Raw genomic sequence first — 15,685 nt, 5'->3', positions numbered from 1 at the left:
TTTGGTCAGTGCTTGCGGCACGGAGCAAGGCACTTTGAAAGCTGTCCTCTGCACACCCAGCGCTTGGAGCAGTGAGCAGGGTGGGAGGCTCCTTGTCACACGAGTTTTGTTTCTGCTTCGTCTCTGCAGGCTGGTGTTCGGCCCTGGGCAGGTTTCGCAGGCTCCCATGGAGGCTGTACCAAATTTATTAGTGTCACTGCACAGGGATGGCGTGAGAATTAGAGGAGGGTCTTCTATTTACCATCGTCATAAGCTGTGTGATACCTCATTCATTCACAGGGAGAGGGACCGCGCCCCTCTTGGTTGGGGGCTTGTCTCTCTTAGCCTGTCTGGTACTTTAGAAAAAAACAAAACCTATTCCCTCATCCGTGTAGTTAGACTGCTGTGCCATGAGTAACTGAGCTGCTGTATACAGAAATCCTTGTGAACTTGTCCTACAGCCTTGTAATTTCTTCCAGCACCCCAAAGCTGGAAGCACGTTTACAGTTGAACTGGACGAACAGTATCTCGATGCCTCCTGTGTTTAATTTTGTATTTCCATAGCTGTAATGCTGACACCTTTTAGCTCTCAGCCAGGTAACTTTGATAATGCCTATGCAGCAAATCCAGGATTTAATATTGTTTTAAGGTCAAGTCTGGGTCTGGAGCTGGAGCACCCATGTCTGGTATAATGTCAAATAAATTGCATTGCTTCACTTAGTGGCTGCCTTGTGTTGAAATACATAAACTTTGTAGGTGGGTTTGTCCCAGCCCAAGGGGAAATTAAGAGTAATCAGCTGGCCTTGTGAGGAAAAAAGGAGGCTGGTGTTGCTGGATGGGGAAAAGTGGCTAAAAACAGCCCCCTTTTCTTACAGAGGGGCAGGAGAAGGGAACGGGGATATAGCAAGCACCTTGTTTTCCCTGCCCAGGTCTCTGCCTGGCTCCCCAAATTATGATGCTCACTGCGGGCAGGTTAAGAGAGAAGCTATTGCTGAAAATAAGCGAGGCAGCGAGTAGTCAACTCCTGCCCATCCTGTTGGAGAGGTTTGGGAGGCTCCTGCAGCCCTGCTGTGTTACCTGGCTGTGGGGGCAGCCCTTACGTGGCTTGGGGCAAAGCAGCTGCCCACGGGTGTGCTGCAGGAGCGGGTGTGGGACAGCCCTGAAAAGAAGTGCCAGCCAGGCTCTGGGATGAATTTTGGTTCAATGAGCAGGCCTAGAACTGACTGGGCCCATTTCACCCAGGAGGTGTGAGAGCTCACTGCACGTAAACCTGTTTGTTACCAAAGAAATAGCACCAGAAATTGTAGCGCTGCTGTACCTTCAGCTTGCCCTAACTATAAGGCTGAAGAACAAGCCCCAGTGACAGAGCAGGACACGGCTGCTCCTGGCGCTGGTGGTGGCCAACGCGGCTGCAAGGTGGTGAATGCAACGTGGCTTACTGTGTAGAAAGTGATTTAAGTGGGATAAAGTTGTCAGTTTAAATGCGATGAAAAAGACTCACATCTATGGCTTTTGCCATTAAAAGGACGAAATCTGGAAAATGAAGCGTGTATTAACTATCCAGAGGCGCATTACCAACCGGACGGGGCATGGGGGAGGGATGCTCGCCCTCTTTGCTTTGTGTGCACATTCCCTTTAGAGCAATCTCCAGTCACGTCCTTAACTGGTCTGAACCACATCAAAAATGCCAGGAGTGAAGTGTCTCTAGGCCATACGTGTCAGAAGGGAGAGCTATTTAGAAGTAGACGTGTATGAACAAAGCAAGCACCAAAAAGTCACCGAGGTGGATGATGCAGATGAGGAAAAAGCCAAAAGGTTTGTAGGAACAAACAAGGACAGCATTGTTCCTCATATTGTTCATTTGCCATTGTTCTCACCTGGGACTGGGCCTTACCTGTGGCTAGTCGCAGGAGCTCATCAGTGTCTGTGAACGCCCAAAGGGAGGGTGTAAAGAAGATGGAGCCAGGCTCTTCTCAGTGGTGCCCAGTGCCAGGACACAAGGCAGTGGACACAAACTGGAGCACAGGAGGTTCTCTGTGAGCACCAGGCAGCACTGCTGTGCTGGGCAGGTGAGGGAGCCCTGGCACAAGTTGCCCACAGAAGCGTGGGGGGGGGGGGGGGGCGGGTCTCCTCCTTGGAGAGCTTCAGAAGCTGCCTGGACGTGGTGCTGGGCACCCTGCTGTGGGTGTCCCTGCTGGAGCAGGGGCTGGGGCAGGGGCCTCCAGAGGGCCCTGCCAGCCTCGCCATCCTGTGGTTCTGTCCCAAACCTTGAATTTGTAGCTGTATCACAGTTAGGTGTGCTATAGCAACTGGTAAGTTCACTTTCACAAGGCTGTGCTGACTCTTTGCTTTCAACTGCTTTGAGATCACTGAATCTTTTCTGCAGCAAACCGCTGTGGTTTGGGCTGCTGCATAAATCACGGCTGCTACGTCTGTAGAGGCCTCTTTGAAACCACATCCAGTTGACAACAAAACAGTACATAATGGGAGAAAAAAAGCAATATAGTTATAAATAAAACTGTGGTCTTTGCTGTGTGTGCATGCCAACATCGCTCATGGCCAGGGTACCAGTGACCCCCCTTCCTGTGAGGGCAAAGTGGGGGCCTTGTGTGTGGCAGTTCCCTGGGAACTGCTGTTTTACACCGATTCGTTAGTCAGTGACAGGTTTTAGGCTGTTTTCTGTTAGCAAATTGCTTCTTTCCCCCCTCTTCCAGCTGGGCACGTGTGTGAGGGTGACCGTGCACAACAGTGCTGGGTCCCACAGCCCTGGGTGCTCCTGAGGAGGGGACGGACAGCTGGATGGACAGACGGTACCACCAGGAGTGGTACCACCACTATTTTTAACAATTAAATGAAATTTCTTGTATTTCAGTTTGTGCTGATTGCCTCTTGTGTGTTCACCAAGAAGAGCCTGGCACCACTTCTTTACCTTCTCCTATCAGGTGCTTATCAGGTGCATTAGGCCCTGTGGCCAGAACGTTTCCCTACAGCATTCGGAAGTTTGGCCATCCAGTGCCTGGCAGGTCCTGAGGCGGCTGCTTGGGGCCAATAGCCGGGGAGACATCAAGGTAACGTGCAGCTGACCAGCACAGAGGGGTACGCTGTGAGAAACAACTCCCTACTTGAAGAAGGGAGAAAATAACAGAAGAAACCTGTGCTAAAATAGGGAGGAAATCTACTCTGAAGAGTCCTTGTGGGAAAAGTAGAGTTTTAAATCCTGTTATCCTGAATCGTGCCCTGGTGCAGGGGCGAAGGGAAGGCTGAGCCCGGGGAGCACAGGAGCAGGTGGTGCCACCACAGCCCGCCCTGCCACCCTCCGCCCTCTGGTGACACAGCCAAAATTGAGCATGGCCGTACTTCCCTTGTGCTTTGGGAGACGGACGCTGCCATTTTTTTTGGCTTCAGCAGCTGAATGCAGTATGGTTCCTGTCAGAGAAACCTGCTGTCCAGCCTCTCTTGTGGGCCTTGCAATGTTCTTGAGCAATTTGAAAGATAAATGGGACTTTACGGAAGAGATTGCTTCTGTTTTACTTCCCTAGCCACCTGAAGGCTGCAGAAACCCCCAAAGCAATGAAGTGATCCCTGATCCCTGTTTCCAAAGACCAGCCAGTACCTATCTACTCGAGCTGGGATAGTTTCGTGCTCCGAATGACGGCAAGGAACAAGTGTGGCTCTGTCACAGCCGGGAGGAACGTGTCCAGTTTGGGGACGGCCTCCAGCTGAGGCCTACCCGGTGTTTCCAGTCTAACTCACACAAACACCACCTCACCTCTGGTTTCTGGAAAACCACCACAGAAATTAAAAGCGAATGCTGTTGTACTGAGAGCAAACGTCACCATTAGCTTAGGATAACTCGCAATGACCTTAAAAGCAGGGACTCCAAACCTTAACTCAGAGCAGGAATATTAAGTTAAGCACATCTCTCCAACATCCAGCTGAGCATGTGCAAAACACTGGTGTGAGAAAGTGAACTTTTAGGCCAAAAAAAAAAAAAGTGTTTGGATTGAAATGACTAAAGTCTGTACTGCAGTTTAAAAGTACAAGTTAGTAAAGACAGATTTTCAGGGGTACATAGGAAAAATCATCTTTTTAAGTGACAGAAGCCCCACAGAATTTGCTCCTAATAGTGCTACTTGTAGGCACAGAAGAGAAGGGAATGCTTGAAAGACCTGGATTAAATAAAATGTTTTCTAAGGAAAGCATTTTCATTATTTGTAAAGTATCAGCTAGTTTGGAGCATCACACTGCAAACCCTTCTGGGTGGATTGAGGCCTTGCCCAGTGCTTTCGGTGCCTGTGGTGCAAGGCAAGATGGAGCTGTCACTGCAGCTTGCAGGCACAGCACAGCAGGATCAAGTCCAGGCCTGCGTGTCACAGGCCCCCATAATGTCAAATTCAGAGGCTTATATAAATCCATCTTAAATCTACTCCTCTTTTAGAAGGTTCTTCCAAATTTCTGTTGTTTAGATGGCTAGAAACCATCTCTTGATTTCTACTTTACCCATATCACGTTTCTGTGGTCTTTTACTGCTCTGCGTCACCAACCCCAACCAGCCCCGCGAACCCCAGCCTTTAACTTGACCACTTGTGGGTCTGACTGAGATCACACTCGAGGCTAGAAAGGCTTTCAGTAATGAAGCAAAGAGATCTGTTAAAGCACAAGAATCAGCTTTATGCAGCAGCTATGTGCGAGTGTACCAGACAGAAACCTCCCCCAACCAGACAGGATGGGAAGACACAGAAATCAGCTTCCCTGGAGAGGCCAGTGTTACCCCAAAACATCCCAAACATCCCAGCTTTCTGTGGGGAAGGGTGCCAGGCTGCGAGCCAGCTGCCCAGCCAGACAATACCTCCACAACTATGCTGCACCAAGGAAAGAAATCAGATTATTGCCGACAAAATTTCTAGAGCAGTGATACCTACCTGCTGTGGAGCACTCAGACCCAGCACCAAAACAACTCGGCTCACGTCTGGGACTGCCGTGATCTTAGTCCAGCTTTTGCTTCACAAGCTTTGGTGTATCAGGGTCAGCAAACATCAGTCTCGGCTTCCTGGGCAATGAGAGAAGAATTAAATGCCTGAACTTAAGGAGCAAAACGTGTCTTTCTTGTTCTGGAGCCCGCCTGCCTTGCAGCATTATGAACACACAGCTGGGCTCTTGTGGCTGTTGAAATAACAGTCTTGTCGTGGGTGGAGGACGCGCAGGGTATGCGAAGTTGTTCGGTCATGCTTCGTACCGCAGCTGCCTTGCTGCTGAGACTGCCCTGCTGCCAGCATGACTTCTCAACGAGTTACAGACCAGCCCAGATAACTCCCTGCTCCCACCGAAGAACAGACGGGTCTCCTGATGGCTGTCCCTCCTCCACAAGGACCCGACTGCGCTGTCTGGACTGCCCACAGATGTCTCAGCTCTGCTGGCCATGGATCGAGCTGCGCAGTGATAAATCCACCGGGTTGAAAGTGGAGTGGCTTCTTGTAGAAGCTAGCGGGGTCACAGCAGGTCCTGACTCTGCCTCCTGTCGGCTGACAGCACCCAGCCTCTGTGCAGCTGAGTGGTTCAGAAGTTTGTCGTGTCCTTTGCCAAGCAGAAATGGAGCGAAGTCATGCTGCTACAGGTGAGCAGGACCTTTCCATCAGGTCAAGCAGGAAGGCTTCTCCCAGAGCAACACTAAAATGACTTTACACTGCCTGGCACAGGCAACAGCTCCCTAAATTATGTAGCGTAAGTATGGTTTGCATCAAACACCTGTGAGCGACACCACAGCTCTGAGGAACACGGCCACACTGTCTTCAGGCAAATGTGACTCCAGCTGAGTTCAGGTGCAGCTGCTTCTCCCAATTAATGGGGTGAGTGTGCCTGCTGCTTTGGCTTTGTGACCCAAGTGAAGGAGGTTATTTGAACAGGAACAGCTAGCCTGGGGTCCCCCCAGATCAGTTATTTCTTTATAAGCAGCTACAGTTGCCTAAAACTTCACCATTTCCTTCAGAACCATATAAAATAAGGGACTCAGAGAAGAGTGGGAGATGTTTCTGCTAAGTATTTAAAGTCAGATTTGTGAAAGTAGGCACTTTGTGGGTTCAAACAGTGACTTGGTGCTGAAACATGACTAATGGAACTGTGGGACTGGCCATCTTCAGTCAGGAACAGAAGATGCTCTGTACTCAGATTAAAGCAAGAAACGGGGTAACTCACCCCCTTTGTCTCTCATGTGGTAACAGCTAGAGGAATATGAAATTTTGCTCTTGAACAAAAGCCCTTGCTCCATCATGAGGAATTTGTATCAGTGGGAAAGTAAGCACAGTACTGTAAAACCAGCTCTGAAAAGAAAGGTAGCTGGAAAGCTAGAGAGATGCCAATGCAATTTCTGGAATGGCTTTGGCTGAAATAAAGTCGCACCATGCTTGAAACACGAGAGGCAGACGTCTGGGTGTGTGGCTTAAGGAGAAAGGCCAGCATGAGGTTGTAAATTTGAGCAGTTTTGCCAGGCTTTTAGTGCTGTACCCATGGATCCACTCGCCTGACCCAGGCCGTGCAGCAGGGGAGGGGAGGCTGTTATCTCTGCTTCTGTAGTAGGACTTCCAAGTTCTCCTGCGGGAGTCTGATCTTGTTTGCTTCCTTCCAGGAACCAAGACAAATGGATCCAGGGAATGCCAGGCTTTAAAACTCTTTCGAAAATGAAAGAGTCACTAGTCTTTGAAGTTTAGGAGTATTTTCCTCCAAGAGAATGTTCTTTTCGTTTGAATTTCCCTCTTACCCCTTGAGCACCCCAGGCAGCGGGGCAGGACGATTCTCTTTGTCAGAAACGTGAGGAGGAGCAGGCTTCCAGGGATGTACCACGTGCTGCTGTATGGAACAACTTTTTAAGTTGCTGTGCGACACCTTGCTGTTGGCTACGCATACCTGCCGCTGCACCGTGACACAATTCCTCTGGCTGAGACCAGCTGGTCTGTGAACAATTTTGGTTATCAGCCATGCACGCCTGGCTGGCGAGCAGGCTTTATAGTCCGACTGCTTTCAGCTATTTCCTTGAGCGCTGATTTGCGACTTGACTTCTGCACACAAACAAATGAATCTATTACTGCTGATAACGTAACCATGGAGCACACGTGCAGGTGAACTAGGATCATCACGGTCCATTTCTTTAAGCAGCAAGTGTCCTGTGCATTGCAAACGTTTGGTGATCCCAAATCTTCCTGGATCTTTAGACGAGACAGTTCTGCTACGAGAGCCCCATGAGTCAACACGAAACTCCACAGCCAGTCTGACGTTGAACGCGGCCCGATGATGTGTGCTAAGCAGCTATTGTCTGGAAGTCCATTTTAGATAAGGATTTGTTTTGTTGTTATATAGCAATTCTAAAGCTTAAAGGCTTGACACAGCACATGCCGAGAAGATTCATAATGCATATTATTCTTCCTGTGTAAGAAATACAGCAGGTTGCTCTAGAAATATTATACCAACTGTTCAGATTCGGTTCTGTTGAGTGGTACAGGTTTAATTTGCTCCATTTACAGAGGATGGTCCCAGAGCAGCCTTACTCTCATTGTTACGAAAACCATACAGTCCAGGAATCAGAGGAAACAAAGCAACAGAAATAAATGTATGTCCGCCAAGAAACAAAGCCACACTTTTATGAAGATGGGAACTTAAAGATGATAACTTAGCTCTGGCTATGGAACTGAATGTGAAACCTCAACACCTCAGTCCTACCCTGGATAAAAGCCATATGCACTACATTTTAATTGGGCTTCCTTTTATTCCTTATCACACATTAAAAGTGAAAAACCTCGGAGCATCAGCGCTCTTATTACAACGAGACAATCCCCATTCTTATGTAAAATATTTTAAAGCTCATGTGTGATCAACTACAAAATAAACATCTTCTTTGCAATAATTTGCCTTCAATTCCACAGCTCTACACTAATAGATTTTTATGTTTTAACTGCAGGAAGAATATGAGCAATGCATACATTTTGTGTGTATAAAATTATGCCTGTACTTCCCTGTAACTGTTATAAAGGCTGAGGTTCACCCCTGAGATAACTCTGAATTTTACCATGTGTACGCTCAGGAGTTTGGTGAGGAGCAGCAGGGGGCAGGCAGAGAAATTCCGCACGTAGCCTTGCCTGTGGCAAGGTCCCGTGACAAACCAGTGCACCATTAGGAGACCTTTTCCTACAGCCTGTATGCGTTTTTGCTCAGCCAATTACGCCCAGCCTGATTTGCGGCATGAATGTAATAATTTTCTTCGACTATACTGGCAAGTCACCATACAAAAGTAAGTCTCATGTCCCTTAAAGAAAACAGAAGAAACAAACTAACTCTAAAAAGACACCTGAAAAACCTTGCTCTGAGCATGGCACTGAACCATCTAACCTCCACAAACACCTTCGGAGTTATTCTGATGATGGTTCATTGACATCATCTGGATTCATCTACTTGACATTTAAACGGACTAAAAACTGACACACACCCCCCCAAAATGCACTTCACAAAAATCATAGCTTTTTGAAACAGTTCTGAATATTTGCAAGATTTGTCAAGTCCAGATTTCAAATCACTGTTAGATGCACATCACCAGGTACCAGAGCTCATTTCTAAAATAAACAAAAAAGTTTTAAAATAGTTTTAAATCAACACAGCACATCGTCTCCATGAAGGAAGTATTTGACCAGAGCACCAAAAACTGTGTTATGATCAGTAAAACTGAATTGTAAAAATATTTCAGCTTTAGATATCAAAACCCTGATGGACCAATGTGTAATTAAATGCTTTTCAAATCTCCCAGTCCCTCCCCAGTATTTAAAATAAAAAAGTAATTAATAATAAGAAAGTATTTAAAAAATAAGGAAGTATTTAAAATCCTTCAAGTCAAAGCATCTGCTTGCTTTAGGCACATTTCCACGCAAAGAGTTTATTTTCTCTGGTACAGAGAAAAAAATAACTAACACCAATGAAATGCTGGGTAAGGCAGCCTCAGTCACTGCTTCACAGCACACAGCCGCGCCCTATCCATTTCAGGACAGCAAGTAATCCTCAGCTTACGTCCAAAATACCCAGCTCCTCTACAGTGCACCAAGGGATTTCAAAACTATTTGCAAAAAAGCAACAGGGAACTGATGCACAGGGAAGCAAAGTGCACTGCTCATGGTTGCTCTGCAGACCGAGCCCCTTCTTCCCATGCAACTTTACAAGATAACTACCATAATTTCACCTCAAAACGTATGTTTTTAACTACATAGCTGTCTGCATTACAACTTCTTCGCTCAACGTCTTATTTCTATGAATACCCAAGACCATGCATGGATACAGAGCAAGTTGTTTTTTTGAGGGAGAAATTACAAAAAGGAAAAAAAAAAGGAAGACTGCCACATGACACCTAGAAGCGTTTATTTTATGCAACAAACTTAAATATGATCGTGTGTACATAAAAGTGTACACTTTATCTATGCTGAACAATGCCAGGAAACATAATATTGATGCAACAATCTTCTAAAATAAACATTAAAAAATGAGCCTGGACAGGAAGACAAAATGCAAAACAGACTTACTTCCAATCAGCACGATGCTTAAAATTGAGAGCAATCCTAAACATTTCCAACTTTCCTTACAAAGCTGCCAAAGTCCAACTATTTTTAAAAATCGATTTTTTTTTTCTTTACATCAATAATAAAAATCTGGTGACAAACATTATAAAATCAAATGCTGGACTGTCTTTACTCCTTTAAAATTTAGAATATTCCAACAGAACCGCAGGAGTAAAAACACTTAAAAGTGATATATGTTTTTATAAAACAAACATCAATATGTACATTTATTGCAAATTATATTAAACTAAAATGGAGGGAAAATTAAAAAATGAAATGTCTACTTGCGAATTAATAATAATTTTAAGTGATTACTTTCCCACTCTGATAAAAATCAGAAAGCAACATTTATAAAATTGCCACCACATGACTTTTCATAGCAGGGAACTGAAATCTGTACATCTTATTTTTGCAGAAAAGTAGGCAGGCAGAAAGAATTATACATAAAACAGTCTCCAAAAGTAAAGCAAAAAAAAAAATTTTCGTGAATTTTTTCCTTTAGTCTTGTTTAAAATCCATTCAGTAGACTTCTACTTTTTCTGTGAAACATGGGAATACCTGGCTCTAGGATCATGAATTTTTCAATGTCAGTGTAAGGACCTCCTCTGACTTCCTTTAAAAAAAAATGCAGCATGAAAAATTAATGGTGTAAATACACTTTTAAACTCCAGAATGCAGGAACTGGAACCAAGTGTTAAGCAATTTGCTTAATTATTGACTTTTCATAAAAAAAGTCTCTGGGGAAATAAGTACAGATGCTTTTAGCCTCTTTCTCAAGAGTTTCTGCTTTACATTTCCATTGAGAAGGATTAATTTCACGTGAAAGGGAAGCATAGTTTTCCTTCTGTTTTCAGAGCTGAAAGCTGTGTGTTTTGAAGTAATTTCAGTTCCTGTACAGGAAATTTCTGAATCCTAGTTTTTGCAGAAGCTTGGAGCATGCCTTTATTTGGCCTTCATTTCCTCCCTTTTCGAGTGAGTTTTCTTTTTACCTTTTTGGGGGGAGAGAAGGAAAGAAAAGATAATCGTAAGGACAAGGAAATGACAACTGATTCTGAATCAAAATCCTATCTATATTGCTTACATTTTAGCTTATACATTCTTTACACTGTGATTCTTCCACCTCTAGCTTTTATCTTCTCAACTACTATGTAATTAATTCAATACAACTGAATTTCCTTATGTATAGCATAACTTTCTGATAAACTTGAAAATACACAAGTTCAATTATGATAATTCCGTAAATTCTCTCAAACAGAAATACATTCATTCATAGCTTTCACTGGAATCAGAGAATAATAAAGATAATCTTGTTTTAATTTACTGTATGTAAATACCCAGGTTCATAGAATAAGCCTTAATTTAAAAGCCAATATTATTTCTTTTTTGAATTTTTTACACTAACTTGTAGGTTTCTACGTAAAAGCAAAAAAAACTAAACATAACTATTTTTTATATACATCCTTCTAGAAATGAAAGACAAATTTCTTTAATTCTCTGTTGTTTAAGTAACAAGAGGATCGTCCTATGTAAGATGTCTGCTACACCTTAAGGAAGTCTCCCTCTGCTATCTCTGTATCCTCAGTATCTTCCTGGCTGCTCTCACGGGCCTTAAAAAGATCCATTGTATTCTGGGAATATCCTGGACTTGAGTCTATCTCCAACAGTGAATCTCCATCACTTCCAAGCACCTGACTTCTGAAAAACGTTAACACCGTTTTGGTATTTTTTCCAAGAAACATTGATGTATTGCGTATTTCATAAAAGCTATCTTATACGAGGGGTTTATGTAAGGCTATGGATAGAGCAATTTTTTTAATGAAGATTTAAATAAATTTGACATATAAAACAAGCATTGCAAGGCAGTACACAAATACTATTCTCTTGAAAGACTGACCAATTTACTAGTATGCAAATCTTGCTGTGAAAAGGGTAATTCATTTTTGATCAAGGTGCTCTGCAACACCTTCAGTTTCACGAAATCTCTCTAGAAATCAATCAGTCCAATTATTCATACTTCCTTTAGATTAAATTGAGATTTCTTCCAGCATGCTGGTTTGCTGACCTTACCCCTTATCGCTCTACAACTTTGGACACTTTTTCATTAAAATGACAATTGTATCTGATTCAGCTAAACAAATTTCCTCAGTGTTTTTTCTGCATTTGTGGTTTGGTTATATTGGAAATCACATTAACACATTTCAACATTAGAGGACAGAAAATAAATCATCACCCAAGAGTTGGTTTTTAGATTACAGTTTCAAATTCTGCTGTGGATTTACTTAATATATTAAAATTTTGTTAATATTAAACAAGCATCAGATCCAAAATATCAGAAAATAATTAGTTAGAATTTCAATTTATTCTGTTCATTGAAGATGGTCAGTTTTCAAGCTTTCGTTCCTGTATATCCGTTATTAATGAATGCACTAAAAGACCCTCAACTCTTGGTTCTTTTACACAGCAATTCTGGTAAGCCAAACCAAGATGCAACATTCAAGAAATAAAATTTGGTGAAAACAGCTTATGTTGTCCTGCTCTGAGAGAACAACTTCAGTTTCCTCTAATCCTAGTTACCCTTTCACTTACATTGAAAAAACAGAAGATAAATATTTATGTTGAACCATGAACCATGGCGTTTATAAATTACTGTGGTTTAGTTGTGCCCTTTAAAATATGCTAGATCTGTTATAATTGTATAAATGCATAATTCACGGTCTACCTTGAAACGTATTTTTAATTTTATTCATTTTTACCTTTGTAGATCAATTTGTCTCTGTGCTGCTGCTGGCTTTTTTGCTGTGTCTTGCTGTTTTGGTGCTTTGGCGTTACCTGCCTCTAAACTTCCTGGACTTTCTTGACTGACTGCTGCCCTTTTCCTTCCCCTGACAGGTGGTTTATTTGTTTCCTCATTTTTTGCAGTGGTACCCTGAGGTTCAGGTTTGGGTGGACGCCCTCTCCTGGTTTTTGCTGCGAGTGATGGTCCTGTTTCATCTGCATTTTTTTCTTCTGCTTTTTGATGAATATTCTCAGTTCCAGATGCCGTTGCTGTTCTTTTTTTCCCACGTTCAGTGCTGTTTCCTTGTGTAGCCTGATCAGAATTAATTTCCTAGAAAAGAAAAATCATTCATGTGAAGAAAGATTCCTAGAGGCAAACTCAAACTGTTCTGTTCTGTCTGACAGAAACATGAGTTTCTAAAACAAAGTAAGAATTCTTATAGAAACATATCACATAGGCTTAGATCTAGTAAAAAGTTTTACTAAATGGGGTTATAACATTAAACAGAAAGAGATTTTCTACACTGTGTTATGATAATATCTGTACTTAATATATCTTTTAGTTGCTTGAAAGTGAGACTATAGTAAGACTAATAATCACAGCTCCTCCCATGATGGTTTTTACTGGACAGTCTCCTTTAGTGCCTCTCTGCTAATATGCAGGAAGGAACTGAGGAGTGGGAATAATGACGTTGGTACAGCAAATACTTCAATAAATGCAAATTTTGAGCACAAACTCCAGTGAAGTGCAGAATACTAAAGCACAAAATACCATTAAAAAGAAGAAAACGTGGCTTGTGGGCAATAAAGGGATTAAGGCCAAGTCATATATGAAACTGTTAATTCTGTTGAGTTTAAATAGGTATGGCCTGCATGCATGTTTTTCCCAATAAACTGAACAAAGTAATGGAGGTGTTTGTTTCGTGAAGCGCCGTCTGTACGTGAAGGACAGAAAGGCTGGTAGCAATGTAGGTCTCTACACAGAAAACTATTCACTTGGAAACAAAGATGAAGCAATTGGATGCTGGACCTTCATTTGAACACTGGCTTATGAAACAGTTAGGAAGAGAAGCAGAGAAAAGGGTATATAGAAGTCCAGCTGGGATGACTTAGCAATTTCAAACACACCAATTAAGTGTGTTTGAAATTGAGTGCCTCACTATTAAAAGTGCTGTGTCTGAACCAAGGACTTTTTTTTGTTAAATATTCTTCCATTATTATAAATGTTTAAATAAGTCTTGCAGTTTCTGTAATCTTTATTATTGTTCTAATAGATTCAAAAGAGACATTTACAATTGCTATTCACAGTAACAGATCACCACTCCTTGAAAATTTCAACTAAAGCCAGGTTTAAAGAACCTTGAAAGCATTTCAGACCTATTTCATAAATGCCTCTTATCTAACTTTTCAGAAGAGCTCTATTTTGGCAAAGAAGTACTAAAAAGGGGAAAAAAGAAGAAAAGGAACTATCATACTGTTGACATTTCTAGAGAAAAAAAAAATCTTCATTAGCTCATAGGTGTGAATATCATGTGGATCTTATTTGAAAAGATCATGAAAAATTAACTTGTTTTATGATGCAAATCCAAAACACCTGTTTATTACTCTGATTTCATCTAATTGAAAGAGACTGAGTAGATGCATAAATTCTTAAAATGTGTAGAGCATGAACCATCTCTACATATCCCTACATTATCTGAGAAAGCTGCTTTGATTTTAGAATCACAGACTCATCTAGCTTGGAAGTGACTTCTGGAAATCATCTGGTCCAACCTTCTGTTGAAAGTAGGTGGTTATCCTACTTATTGCCATCCTACCCTTGTCATGCCAAACCTTTAAGAGCATTCCAGTGTCTAGTTTTCCTCACAACGTATACATTTTTTGCTTATATCCAGTTGAAATTTCCCCTGAATCAACTTCTGCCTGTGGCCTTTAGTCCTGTCACCATGAAGCGTTAAGAAAACCTCCATCTTCTCCGTGAATACCTTCTAGGTATTGAAAGGCTGGTAAGAGGCTTCTCCCTTCTAGGCTGAAAAAGCCCAGTTCCTTGAACCTTCCTTCATATAACAAATTCTCCAAGCCTTTAAAATCTTGGTGGCCTTTTGAAAGACTCCAGTTTTTCAGTGTCTGTGTTGAACTGGGGAGGTTAAGGTGTTCCAGGTGTGGTCTAAAGAACATCAAATACGGTGGAAAAAATCACATCCCTTGATCTGCTGACCATACCAACACAGCCCAGGACTCAGTTTGCCCTCAGGCTGCCAAGATGTGCTGCTGACTCGTGCTCTGCTGGTTTGCCACTGTGATGGTCTCTCTGGTCCTTAGCAGACCCAGCAAGGCAGATCCCAGCCTGTTGTACTGTTGCTTGGCTTTAATCTATCCCAGATGCAGGACTTAACATCTACCTTTGTTAAACTTCATCTAGTTACATGCTTTATAAGTTAAAAAAACATTTTGATTTAGGCAGGGTCACCTCTCTTTAATAGAAGGGGAAGGAGGCATTAAAATCCTCGAAGTTTAAATAACATTTAGAGTTACATGTTCGTGCTAGAGGACCGCTTGAAATTTTCTGGGCAATATCTTTGGTTACTGGAAAAACAGCATGAAGGTGGGGATCTTTAGGTATTTTATAAAAAAAAAAAAGAAGGAAGTACTTTCTGATTTTTCCTGTGTTATTTTTGAGCAAGAGCTTTATTAATTTCTCTAGATTAAATTTTTGAAAGTAGTTTTGAAAATAAAGGGTCTTTCATTGTGCTAAGAAAATGAAACAATTACATGAAATGAAATCTGACATTAACAATTCCTCAGAGAATATCCACAGTGATGTATATTGAATAAACCTCCAATGCCAAGCTAATTATAGAGATACAGTCTATAAAATCCCCAAACATACCTTGTTTTTCACAGGTTCTGTCTTTGCTGGTGTGACTGAAATGATTCTCACAGGATTTTCATCATTTTCACTGACCCCAGTTTCTGATATATCTGAACTTTGTTCCCTTGTAGCATAATCGAAGACAAAATAAAACCAAAATACACACAACAAGAAAAGAAAAATGTCTGCAACTTTTTTTTTTTTTTTTAAATATCAACACAGTCAGGCTAAATTAAAAAAATACAGTTGAATTCGCCTCACTCCATGCTCACACCCAGACTGAAAGGGCTGGAAGGGATTGCCTAGTTACTGAGCCAAGTCCCTTATCACACACACACAGCGCCATATAATTATTTTCACAAACATAAGAACAGTGCTGTAAACAAGACTGTGTTCTTGTTTCAGATTGAAAAAGCTAATACTGGAAAGGATAGGGAGGAAAAACACAGACCAGCAATGCTCAGACTAATTT

General features: G+C 42.2%; 1 protein-coding gene across 5 annotated transcripts in view; it reads right to left on the bottom strand.

Annotated features, from left to right (window-relative positions):
- Positions 1–9,352: 9,352 nt before the first annotated feature.
- The window catches only part of PDS5A (PDS5 cohesin associated factor A), a 79,089-nt gene continuing 72,756 nt past the window's right edge, over positions 9,353–15,685 (bottom strand). For 4 of the 5 annotated variants that reach the window (XM_080590776.1, XM_080590778.1, XM_080590777.1 and 1 more), the window contains 4 exons: positions 15,232–15,337; positions 12,320–12,672; positions 11,111–11,261; positions 9,353–10,555 (listed from right to left, as the gene is read on the bottom strand). In XM_080590776.1, the coding sequence (XP_080446902.1) occupies positions 10,520–10,555; positions 11,111–11,261; positions 12,320–12,672; positions 15,232–15,337 (646 nt within the window). In that variant the 3' untranslated portion in view covers positions 9,353–10,519. The remainder of the gene's footprint in view (positions 10,556–11,110; positions 11,262–12,319; positions 12,673–15,231; positions 15,338–15,685) is intronic. The other variant, XM_080590779.1, reaches the window with a different exon arrangement.

This window comes from Anser brachyrhynchus (genome assembly GCF_964034855.1).
Source record: "Anser brachyrhynchus genome assembly, chromosome: 4".
Lineage (NCBI taxonomy): Eukaryota > Metazoa > Chordata > Aves > Anseriformes > Anatidae > Anser > Anser brachyrhynchus.
Note: the sequence above shows the minus strand (reverse complement) of the source record. Positions and strands in the feature narration are given on the sequence as shown.